A 13,567-nucleotide genomic window follows, 5' to 3' on the forward strand; every position below is an offset into this window, starting at 1 on the left:
GGTAAAATAACGAAGTAAAATAACTGTGATGTGTTGATAAATATGCAAGATATCTAACTTACAGGTCGTTACAGGTAAAATAACGAAGTAAAATAACTGTAATGTGTTGATAAATATGCAAGATATCTAACTTATAGGTCATTACAGGTAAAATAACGAAGTAAAATAACTGTGATGTGTCGATAAATATGCAAGATATCTAACTTATAGGTCGTTACAGGTAAAATAACGAAGTAAAATAACTAATGTGTTGATAAATATGCAAGATATCTAACTTACAGGTCGTTACAGGTAAAATAACGAAGTAAAATAACTGTGATGTGTCGATAAATATGCAAGATATCTAACTTATAGGTCGTCACAGGTAAAATAACGAAGTAAAATAACTGTGATGTGTTGATAAATATGCAGGGTATCTAACTTACAGGTCGTTACAGGTAAAATAACGAAGTAAAATAACTGCAATGTGTTGATAAATATGCAGGATGTTTAAAACAGGATCCATTTGTTTTTCACAACTTTCTACCCTATGTGGAAGAAATTCATTGTCCTCATAATTTCTTGAAAAGTGCCACACTTTCTTATACTGTCAATGAGTCCTTGTTATTTTAATGTCCTGTGCCCGTTCATGATATCAAGCAACGAAACTCGGATCAAACTTTGTACCTTTAATAGAGTACTTTATAAAAGTTTTTATGTCGTGTTTGCTGTTTATGTTGGAGGTTGTAATATGCTTATGAATAATGTGTAACAAAGTAAATAAAAATATATCTGGATTTCCCCAAAAACAAAATACCTTAATATTTTCGCAAGGTCACTAATAGGCCATTAAAAATATGTTCTACGCTTTCAACTGTGAGCGTAGAGCAAGCAGTTCATTCTATTTATAGAACACTTGTGTAAATTGAGAGAACTGCTGACTGGCTCGTTTCTCTATAGCAGGGGTTCTTAACCAGGGGTGCCCGCACCCCTAGGGGGTGCGAAGATGATTCCCAAGGGGTGCGAGGATGGCCATGAATAATTAAAGCAAATCTATATTTTTACATAAGAGTATGCTTTACATTTCTCCTAAGAAGAAACATTGAAATTAATTTTTCATTATGTACCCTGAATTTTTGTCTTGAAAAAAGGTATGCTGTATGTATGAAGATTAAAAAAAATTTTTTGATTACATCAACTTTGTATTTTTAGCTTTTTTTATATTTAAGTTTCCAGGGGGTGCGAGAAATGATTACTGATTTGAAAGGGGTGCAAACACTAAAAAAGGTTAAGAACCACTGCTTTATAGTGAACTGTTTACATAATTACCAACGACTGTGTTTGAACTTTGGGGGATCTGACCTGGCCGTTTAGCCAATGTAACACATTAGGTGTCGTTCAAATATCTTAACTATTTGAATCTTGGGGTCTCTGACCTGAACTTTTAGCCAATGTGATATATTTTAGGTCTCGTCCAATTATCTTAATACCTATTTGAATTTTTGGGGTCTCTGACCTGACTGTTTAGCCAATGTAACACATTAGGTGTCGTTCAAATATCTTAATAACTGTATTTGAATCTTGGGGTCTCTAACCTGGACTTTTAACCAGTGTGATATATTTTAGGTGTCGTTCAAATATCTTACCTCTGTTTGAACCTTGAGGTCTGCAACCTGGCCGTTTAGCCAATGTGACGCATTAGGTGTCGATCAAATAAATACCTTAATAACTATTATAAACTACAGGAATTGAAAGCGTATACTAACAAGGTTAAACTGATATTTTTGAGATTAGACTTACGCCAGCTTTTTGTAAAGACAAAAACATTAGATCACACGAAAATGCTTATACCAGTAACTAGATGTGATATGTTGTACCACGACTTACCGTAATACAAACAACTGGATATCCTGGGATTGGACTTACGGCATCGGCAGCATTGTCGTAGTCTTTCAAGGACACAACCACCGGTTTCGATGGGAAAGTGACATCAGCAACAATGTTAACTTCTTGAATGTAAATTATTGCCTTGTTATCCTGTCAAAATCAAAATTTATTAGAACTTAAGATAACAGAAGCATATCATCTAATAACCTCTAGAAAAAGAAAACATTCCATGATGCCATCCAACAACGACAATTACCCAATGATATGTCAAAACATCATCAGTTCGGAGGCACTGATTATAGAAATCATTATCTTGTGAAGATTTGAGAAGAAAACACAGGGGATTGGCGTGGAAAACTCAGGAAATTTGACAACACATGAATCTGATAAGAATAAAACAATTTGACAGGATACAAGGGATTTAAATGGAAATCCAGGGGATCCGACAGGAAACACGGGGGATTTGACGAGTCCTCCTAAACAGACTCACTATTATCATACAGCTTACTAGCTGAAGTATCCGGTGACGGATATTAGATGTCTCCTTTTTGCTTGACGTACCTGTATGTCAGCAATCATGTCTCTGTCTGGTCGAAGATGAACAGTGAAGGCCTCACGGTGTTCCTTTTCTTTACTGTAAAGAATCTCTATCTTTATAATTATCTTGCTTACGTTCTGTCCGAACTCCAGTTCTACAGGAAGAAAATAAAACATCTTCTTAATTTTGTACACTTCTATCTTTTGGTACCAATTTCAAACATACGTTATTGTTATGAGAACCGGATATCTGTATGACCGCTTAAAAACAAACAAAAATAATAACAGGTATGATGTTCGTGACTGATTTAAATATTCGTTACCTTCCACACAGAATTCTGAATTTTAAATGTTCACTTAAACTCGAAGATTTTTTACTTAAAGCCGACGCTGTAACTTAACAATAGACATCCCAGTTTTTACGATTAAACACAGTAAAAAAAAAAAAGTCCAGACTTACCTTTCGAGAAAGGACTGTAGTCTTTACCAGATTTTGCTGAACCATCCTTCGTGTGAACCCTGACATGCGATGATTTACTTAGGTCGCCATTTCGAATCACTGGAACTTCTACCACTGTAACCTCTCCCGGTTGCAGAGGCTCTTTGACGTTATATCTCACCTTTTCGAACTTGATTATAGGTTCTGAAGAAAGAAAATCGAAATATAATTCGTAATTATGTTGCACTAGTTTGGAAACAGATGTTTAAGCTAGAGGTCACACTTGAAACAATATATTCCGTTGGAAGTCAACTTAAAACACTACATATTCGTTTGAGGTCAAACTGAAAACATAATATATTCCATTGAAGGTCAACCTTGAAACATGATATATTCATTTGAGGTTACACTTGAAACATAACATTTCGCTGGAGGTCGAACTTAAAGCATAATATATGCGTTGGAATTCAAATTTAAAACTTAATATATCCGTAATCAAACCTACAATCTAACACTTTCCGTTGGAGATCAATCTTTAAACATAATATATTCGTTTGAGGTAAAAGTTAAAATATAATATAGCCATTTGAAATGTTTGGTTTGTTTTGAAATTTCACGCAGAGCTATACGAGGGCTATCTGCGCTAGCCGTCCCTAATTTTGAAGTGTAAGACTAGAGGGAAGGCAGCTAGTCATCACCACCCACCGCCAACTCTTGGGCTACTCTTTTGCCAACGAATAGTGGGATTTACCGTAACATTATAACGCCCCCACTACTGAAAGGGCGAGCATCTTTGCTATGACAGGGATTTGAAGCCGAGACCCTCATATTACGAGTCAAGTGCCCTAACCGACCTGACCATGCCGGCCCATACCAAATAGGTAACCCTCAGATTACGAGTCGAGTGCCTTAAGCACCTGACCTTGCCGGGTCAAATGTAAAAGGGAGAAACAATTTAGCCGGTGATGTCCAAAATAGACCATTGTATTGTCAATATCACAGAACTATCAGTTTGTTTTGGAATTTCGCACAAAGCTACGCGAGGGCTATCTGTGCTAGCCGTCCCTAATTTAGCAGTGTAATACTAGAGGGAAGGCAGCTAGTCATCACCACCCACCGCCAACTCTTGGGCTACTCTTTTACCAACGAATAGTGGGATTGACCGTCACATTATAACGCCCCCACGGCTGGGAGGGCGAGCATGTTTGGCGCGACTCGGGCGCGAACCCGCGACCCTCAGATTACGAAGCGCACGCCTTAACGCACTAGGCCATGCCGGGCCTCAGAACTATCAGCCTCTTAAAAATAAATAAGAACGACTGTAATAAAGCAAGTGTAACTGATAAAGCATATATGTTATAAAACTAATTTTAACAGAAATCAGATCATTACAAACAATAAGTTCATTATTCACGAATGATCTTTCTTTTCTATTTCAAATATAATATCTTAAGATTTATCTGATACCTTTGACAGTAAAACTCTAATAACAATAACGACCTTTTTCATTTTTTACTGATAGTTGGCAGACGATTCTTTCTGTGTGAAAGGACACCTGGCGGTGAAATTAATTAACCATTACAGTATTCCGAAGCGATAGTTTACTTCCACCCCTCTAAATCAAGTATTCGAACGTTCTCCAGTTTGATTAAATGAACTATAAATACTGAATAATACACAGAAAGTGATCCAGTTTAGCTAAAGAAGGTTCATAATGATTATATTACATAAATTATTTAAAATTGAGAGAATCAGATTAAACAACAGAAAGGATAATCGAACTGTAGGGGCCGGCCCGGCATGGCCTAGCGCGTAAGGCGTGCGACTCGTAATCCGAGGGTCGCGGGTTCGCGCCCGCGTCGCGCTAAACATGCTCGCCCTCCCAGCCGTGGGGGTGTATAATGTGACGGTCAATCCCACTTTTCGTTGGTAAAAGAGTAGCCCAAGAGTTGGCGGTGGGTGGTGATGACTAGCTGCCTTCCCTCTAGTCTTACACTGCAAAATTAGGGACGGCTAGCACAGATAGCCCTCGAGTAGCTTTGTGCGAAATTTCCAAACAAACAAACAAACAAACAAACAAACAAACGAACTGTAGGGGTGACCGCGGTTGGCTGACAATGTTGATAACTTCCACATGTTGAAGATGGTAGCCACCATATTAAGACAATTAACATATTCAAACAACGTCATGTAGTTAGTTACCTTGCACTCGAAAACCTCCGTGATGTGCAGGAATAAAAACTGATATTTTGAAAAACGTAAGCAAATAACATCCTATTGAATATTTTGTTAAGATAATCTAAATTACACAGTACCTGAAAGTGTATTCGTTTAGCTATATTATGATATATGGGTTTTGTTTGATAACCCTGATTGGGAGGGTACACACAAGTAACTTGTACCAAAATTTTTTTTTTTCTAAACGTTGAATTTCAAACTATATTTAAAAGCATTATGGTGATAAACAACTGTTATGTTCCTTTTATTTATATGTGAAATAAAGACATTAATATAAACAAAATGTTGTACTTTTTTAAAATTAAATTTCATCTGAGTTAACTTACTCCAGAACACGTGTCAACTTACCCGAGTATGGAGCAAGTTGACACGTGTTCATTTCTGGATAAATTAGCAGAGTTAATTGATTTTTTGTGTTAGGTAAGAGCGGAATAGTTATGTTGGTATATAAATTTCTTACCTTTATTATACAAATATACATTTAATTTTTTCTAACAATAACTCATACATATCACTAGTGTATCAATACTATAAAAATAGTTGTAACTGAAGGTTTCGAACTTATATTAATACCTGTTTCCTGAAGCATTATTATATTCACCACTACTTGTAATAGGGTATTCACTACGTAAATTAATCTCTTCATTAATTAAGTTTTGTTTGGTTTGTTTTGAATTTCACGCAAAGCTACACGAGGGCTATCTGCGCTAGCAGTCCCTAATTTAACAGTGTAAGCCGAGAGGGAAGGCAGCTAGTCATCACCACCCACTGCCACTCTTGGGCTACTCTTTTACCAGCAAATAGTCACATCATAACGCCCCCACGACTGAAAGGGCGCGCATGTTTGGTGTGACAAGGATTCGAACCCGTTACACTCAGAAATGAGTGCCTTAACCACGTGGACATGCCGGGCTCTTTATTAATTAAAGTACTATTATACCCACCAGTACTGGCGACTAAATATTCAGTATTTAAATTAGTATCTGTTTAATGAAGTACAGTGCTATTATTCACAACAGTACTGGTATCTCAGAGTTTAATACTTAAATTAATATCTGCTGAATACAATACTATTTATTACTCACACCACTACTGCTACTTGAGGATTCATAACTTCGATTAATATATATTTACCAAAGTACTGTTATCTATACCAGTACCGGAAACTAAAAATTCTGTTTACTTTATCCAGACAAATCACGGGTCAAAAGCCATGTCATCGCGTTTGTTGACTTGCAATCGCAATTTTAATGATATAAATTCATGAGATCGAAGTTCAATATGCTTGATATAAAACTGTAGATTATATTTTAAATTTTCATATTACATAATTTATTTTCTTTAATTTAAAATTAACTATTAAAAACGCATCTAAATATCAATTTTGTGTGTCACGAGGTATGTTGAACAACAGTAGTTGAAATTGCATCGTGTTGGTTGAAGGATTTACTATTATATATCTATTTTAATATTGATGTTTAAGTTAAACTTATATTTAGAAATGTATGCAGATTATATTGTTAAACTGTGTTTCAAAGTTTCCGTCTAATCACTAAAGTTGAAGAAGATTCTCTACTGTAATATTGAACAATATACGTGTGTACGTAAACACTAGCGTAGTTTCGGTATTGTTGTGCAGGCTGAAATTTCTAGAAACTCTTAGCGTCCATAAACGTTACCAACGCGACCCATCAAGAGAAGAATAAATTGTTGGTTTGCTACAAATGGTATACTGTAAACCTCGAAAGCTATAGCTGTGATTAACGCATATTAATGGGGAACTTCAAATATTTGACTTGAAACGTTTGTAAATTTTGAGTATTACAGACGGTTTAACTACAGTGGATTCACATCGGGCATTAGTGTTTTTCCGAAAACATTATATAACTTAATCGGTGGAAAAATTTGACGTGAGATCTGCGAAAACAGAAGAATGCCGAGCTAGCTAGCTTCCTGTTAAGTGAATTGTACCTACATCAACACAAAATTAATTCGCTCGTCGTGAACCGTCAACAAGATATCCAGATCAGATAAGACTCATTATTCTTTGTAAGTCTGTAAAATTTTTGTATGGCCTGGCATGGCCAAGCGTGTCAAGGCGTTCGACTCGTAATAAGAAGGTCGCGGTTTCGAATCCCGGTCGCACCAAAAACATGCTCGCCCTCCCAACCGTGGAGGCGTTATAATGTGCTGTCAATCACACTGTTCGTTGGTAAAAGAGTAGCCCAAGAGTTGGCGTTGGGTGGTGATGACTAGCTGCTTTTCCTCTAGTCTTACACTGCTAAATTAGGGACGGCTAGCACAGATAGCCCTCGAGTAGCTTTGCGCGAAATTCAAAAACAAACAAAATTTTTGTATATAAATCATTATTTGTAATAACAATTGTCATAAGTTATTTGTTTGTATATTAACACATATTTGTATTAAGAAGGAAAACTGTGTATCAAACGTGTTAACAAATGTCATTAATTTGATACATTTCAACATTTAATAAACTTCTAAATTTAAATTATCATTTAACTCAGTTTCAGGCATTTACAAATTGTAATATGTAACAATAATCTGGAGGCTCATCCGGGATCAATCGTAATAAGAAACATGTCAAAATAGAAAATTTATTATTTTGTACGAATTAGAAACTCAAATTACCAATATGGAGAAGCTATAACATGCTCCCCAGTGGCTCAGTTGAATGTCTACAGACTTAAAACGCTAAAAACCGGGTTTCGATATCCGTGGTGGGCAGAGCACAAATAGCCCATTGTGTAGCTTAGTGCTTAATTCAAAACAACAACAGCTGTAACATACAAATAAGAATCTTCCATTTTTCCTATTTGCTGAGATATTGCTCATGTACTGAATCAAACCCAGTGACCTCTCGCTAACTTCTTTCCATTTTTGGAAACTGTCCCTAACATAACTTAATTCTATATAAGACATGTGAATAACCAATCGAAAGCTCAGAATGTTCCCCTAGTGGATCTCTCAGCCATTTTCAAATATAACGGCGTCATCTTTCTTCTAAGACAGGGGTTCCCAACCTTTTGGCACTCGTGACCCCTTATCTAAAAGTTTGAAACCCATGTGACCCCCTACTTAGGGCTTACTATCAGCAGCTTAATTTTTCTTTTATTTTCTGTGAAGGAGAGGGAAAGAAACATCTAAAAAATATTTAAAAATTCTGTAATTATTTATTAGCAAATTAAATCACATTGGTCCAACCTGAATTCACAAAAAGAACATATATTTCTTAAAATAATATTAGCATAGTTTTGAACAGCTATCCAACCCAGCTAGTGAGATGCCTGATGTTGCATTTCAGCAGCAGGCTTTGAAATTCGTGGCCGAGCGTTTGTTAGAGCCAGTCTCATGTCATCTCCAACATCCAATCTGTTCCTATTCTTTGTTTTTATATTGACAAGAGTGGAAAATCCTGCCTCACACAAGTAGGTAGAAGCAAATGGAACAAGGACACGTAAAGCTATCATGCTGACTTTGGAGTATGACTGATACATAGCGCACGCACCAGAACTGAGTCACGGATTTCACCTTGAAGAGATCACGAGCTGGAGAGTCGTTCCTTAGATCCAGAAATTCATCTTGGATATTATCTGAGATGCTGGATACATCAAGTTCAGTACAAAATGGGTTCCTTACCAGGGTCTCCTGTTCCTGTGATAGCTCAGGGAAGTAACGCTCGACTTCCTTTTCTAGAGACTGAAGATGTTCGGTAATCTCATCCTTGAAGAACTGATCCAGTTGGATCTGAGACTCATCCGTCACTTCACAAAGTTTTTCAAACATAGCGATGTTTTCAAGATTGGTTTTCCGACGCCAATTCTGCAGTTTGGAAACAAAGGCCCGAAGACTATCTTGAAATCTTAGAATCTAAGATAAACTTTCGTGTTGGTAAGTTAAGTCTTTAGCATGTTGGAAATTTCATATTTTTAGACTCAAATACAGTTTAGTTGCTAAAGTTGATAAATTATAATGGAGTTCTATGGTATCAATGAAGTAATCTATGATTTTTTAGCAATTTAATTCCCAAAAATAACTTCGTTTCACATCCAATAGATGGGAAATTTGTTGAGGCGAAGCACTCTACGACAGGCAGCAAGAGTATAAGAGTCGTAAGTGGAAGAGAATTGTTTATTTTACTTCTTTATTTACTGTTCAAAGTTTTAAAGAAAATAAGTTTAAAAATATGCTTGCAACTAGAAACAATATATAGACATATATAATTTATAATATATAACTTAAATGTGATATATTTTACAAAAAATAGTAGGTCACTTTGTAAAGACTAAAAGTCAATCTTACATTAATGGATACTGTAACAAGAGTGCACGTGCGCCGCGTCATGATTAGTTCTGTATTCTTAGCTAGACACGTTTGAAAGGTCAGTATAACAAACATATACATCTATATCTGTAATGTTATACGATTTAAGCTATTTAGTATAAACATTTATATATCTGTTATAGTTTGTAGCCATTCTAGAACGAAAAAGGCTTATTTCCTAATTTTATACGGTAGTTAAGAGATTGGTCAAATCGATCAAATGTAAAGTTGTTTTTAAGAAATATATAACTATCTGGATATCATAAGGATTTCGCATTTTCATACAACAACTTTAATCATAAAATAAAAATCACTTTGCATGTTGCCTATCCAAAATGCCATAAAAAAAGACATGAGAAAAACAATGCATAACAAACCTTAAGATTTAATAAAAATCCGATGTTTTGCATGTAAAAACATTGCAATGTTTACTGATAAACTGATAAGCTGCCAAATGTCGCTAACATACGTCTAATAATTTAAAAGTTATAATATGAAAAATATAACAAGCATAAAATGGTTACGAGGTCGGTCCCAAGGACCGAACCCGTGCTAAAGAAAAAAAAAGTTGAAAAGAGTAAACAGAATTACTCACTAGTTGCCAATATTGGTACAGAGGTACTAGATTCTCAGTCACCAGTGCTGATGTGTATAATAGCATTTTAGCAAATATAATATTAATATAAGTACTGAATCCATATCCATTTACAAACGTACTATTATACAATCAGTACTAGTAATTGAGGATTTAATCTTTTTTGGAATAATTTGATTTTTAAGATCTTTACTAGCTTGCTTATTACCATCCAATTTTATATTTACAATAAATATTATAATTTACTTTCCTTACATTTTGTCATTTTTACCTGTAAAGTACAAAAGAGCATTTTGGTAAAGATATTAACATGTTTATAATTCAGTGTAATTCACAGGATAATCAAAGACAAAGAGGAAAGAACGCACGCGTTATCTGCTTGTATTTATTTTTAGTCAAAATTCTAGCTCTTCTCAAACCGAATAGAATACAGAGACAGACTTTTGTATGTTGCGAACTGTGGTGTTTGTCCGAGCGTCTGCTTGACGGCCGTTTCCCGCGCAGCGTTTGAAAATCTATGCACGCAGGTAGAGCTCAACGTTCAACAAGCATGAATAATGTTGATGTCAAATTTCATTTCTCAATCAGGATATTCTACACTAAATTGTTACTAATTACCGACAGTAACATTCACGTTTCAAAATGTGACGTAACGTAAACAATAACAATATAGATTTACCGTATGTTATTGTTGAGGGATTGTTAGCATGACTGAAATGTCCAACAATTACTTTTCACAGTAATTGGTTCTGCGTAAAACCAGGAATGCAAATTTTTTTAAAGTCCATAAAATAATTCACATTGATAAATTAACTTAAACTTTTCCCGTCACTGGGGACTGATTGTTTGTTTGTAGAAGATGGATAAATCAAACTAAATTTACTGATTTCTTTCAAGACTTCTGAAACATTAATTAACAAACTGCCCTCTGTTTAAAGTAGTCAAACTCAAGTACTTATATTTTTTTTTTATAAAGAGATTGAGGAAAACTGTAAACAGAGTGCATCTCAGAACGGCTGGTGTGGGTATTAACACTTTTATTGATGTGCAAACAACAACGTTTCGACCTTTCTTGGTGATCTTCAGGTTAAAAGAGTTTGCAACTGACTGTTGCCGGACACATTTCTCAGGAACGAAAGTATAAACGAGTATGGGATTGTAGGGGGCGTAAACATATTAAAGGTTAGGGGTGTTATTTTGTATTTAAAGCTAATTAATGTTTTCTTTGTACTAAACATACGTTTCCAAACTTAGGAAGAATTTTACAATTTTTTTATGATAGACAAGTGATGAACCTTTCAGTCTCGTCGGGTATTAACTTGTAGTCACTGTACGCCACATTGGATATTAAGTAGGCCTAATCTATAAGTTTCAAATGTTAGTATGCATACACGCATGAATACATACACTTTGTGTTATAAATATCTTTGGTTAGTTTCAGATAAGATTTGAAATCAAACTCACGATCTCCTGGGTCCTTTAATCTCATTTTCGTCACATTTTTTGGACCAAGTATAGCTCCGCCTGCCGTTTCACTGGACGGACTCCCCAGCCTCAACCGAAACACTTCTTCTTTCTCGTGAATTGTATCGTTCACCAAGATCACTGTGCAAGGTTTTTCAATCTCACCTAGCGGCAGGTTAATTAAACAATAAAAAAATAAACAGATTTTATTTTTTGATAATAATTCAAACATGCTCCGTGTCTCGGAGACGAAAATTATGATAATTTTATGTTTTTTAACTTTAATTAAATTAAAAAATGTATAAATCTGCATTGATATTAAAATAAAAAAGCAGTCTGACGCGATTTTGCTCTCTTTCTTTATAGCATACGAGTGGAATCAATAGAAAAAATGTTTTTTTAACTTCATAGATGTTTAAATGTTATGTAAGTGCAGTTACGTGATACAGTTAAAAATAGAGCGATTCAGCTGTTATAAAGAACCTATATCACAAAATACAGGGTGGCCCGTAAGTCCCTACCCATCCATATATCTTATGTATCTGTGTGCTGTCCCTCATTCTCGCTACATAATATTATGCGACGCCATGTTCTGTGAGACATTTTCCTCAACATAGCAGGGGTTATTGTTCCAAATGCTGTAGTAACAGCTGCCTTCTACTCATCAAAAGTATTATAACGTTGTTTATAATAACATATGGATGGGTAGGGACTTACGGGCCACCCTGTATAGGAACATTAATTTATTATTCAGCTTTGACTTATTTTGTATTTACACTTGAATAAATTTAGCCTCTCTAAATCGTCTTCACGTCACAGACAAAATTGCATGAAATTTTGTAATAGGACGATTTCTACTCCATTTTAAGATATCGAATGTTTCACACATAAATTCCATTTACCCGGATTTTACTTCGAAGTAGGGTTACCTCACTGATTTCTCTAAGTTATTTGTTACCTGGTTCAAAATACACGAGCGAATAATCAGTGTTAGGTCGTTCGACGAAATCCTTTTCGACTTTGGCAGTGTCCTGGCGTGTGTAGCAACGAACAGTGGTCACATGACTTATGTCTCCGCTACGTGAGATGTAGGCCGTAACGTTTCCATCGTTTTCAAAGGCTACGTACTCTGAATCTTGAAACTGCATCATTGGCACTGGAAGTTGAAATAAGATGTTAATACTTTCTATAAAAGATAAACAAGCTAAGTTCATTGATACATTTATTAATATTTTACTTATTAACAATATGCTTCCCGTCTTATATCATCAGGTGTGGTTGTTGCTTCCGGAAGTGACCAAAAATGTAACCAAGTTCATTGGAACCAGAAGTTTCAAACTGAGCGGCACCTTATAGGAACGTGAAGTAAAAGGCGAAGTCAGAGACCTTTAGGGTTCGAGTATGTATAGACGCTCCTAATTTTAAACTGCTAACTAAACATAATATAGCCAGTCAGAAACACCCGCCGTCATAAAGAATTAGGCCAGCTTTTTGAGTCGAATAATGGTATATACTTCAACTTTTATAAGTCACAGTTACGTCTTGAACCTTGGACTGCTGGGGAACTATTTTTTTCACGCAGATAAAAGTATTAATGCTTTGTTTTGAATTTCGCACAAAGCTACTTAAAACTAGAAAGAATCTCATTATTTAATACGATTGTCGGATTAGATTATATCCTCCGCTAAACTGACACCACTTACAGTCTGAAATCGAATCATTTATCGTCACCAAAGCCTGACTTGGATCTCCCAGCTCTGCATTCATAGGCATGCGCAGAACTAACTCAAAAAGTCTCCGATCCTTCTATGATTGGCTGGCCCAGGTCATCTAGAATGGTCACCCTGAAGGTTTCTAAGGTTACTCCAGGAGGAAAATCCAAAGTCTTTCCGATACCAACGTAATCGTTGCCGGCTGTGATGGAGAAAAGTACAGTATAAATACAAAAACCGTAAACATAATTCAATTTGTTTTTATCACACATAAACATTAGTCAATTTTTTTGTTACACTTAAACTGTAATTCACTCTCAACTTTAATATTTTCTCCCGAAACAACAGGTTGATAACTGTAAGGGACTTTTTATT

The 13,567-nt window shown here is 35.5% G+C and overlaps 1 protein-coding gene across 1 annotated transcript in view; it reads right to left on the reverse strand.

The window, feature by feature from the left end:
* Positions 1-12,496: 12,496 nt before the first annotated feature.
* The window catches only part of LOC143247507 (extracellular matrix protein 3-like), a 121,882-nt gene continuing 120,811 nt past the window's right edge, over positions 12,497-13,567 (reverse strand). Inside the window, exons 8-9 of the mRNA XM_076495750.1 lie at positions 13,184-13,394; positions 12,497-12,636 (exon numbers count right to left, since the gene is read on the reverse strand). Of these exons, the coding sequence (XP_076351865.1) occupies positions 13,267-13,394 (128 nt within the window). The 3' untranslated portion in view covers positions 12,497-12,636; positions 13,184-13,266. The remainder of the gene's footprint in view (positions 12,637-13,183; positions 13,395-13,567) is intronic.

Source organism: Tachypleus tridentatus, chromosome 3 (genome assembly GCF_004210375.1).
Source record: "Tachypleus tridentatus isolate NWPU-2018 chromosome 3, ASM421037v1, whole genome shotgun sequence".
Classification (NCBI taxonomy): Eukaryota; Metazoa; Arthropoda; class Merostomata; order Xiphosura; family Limulidae; genus Tachypleus; species Tachypleus tridentatus.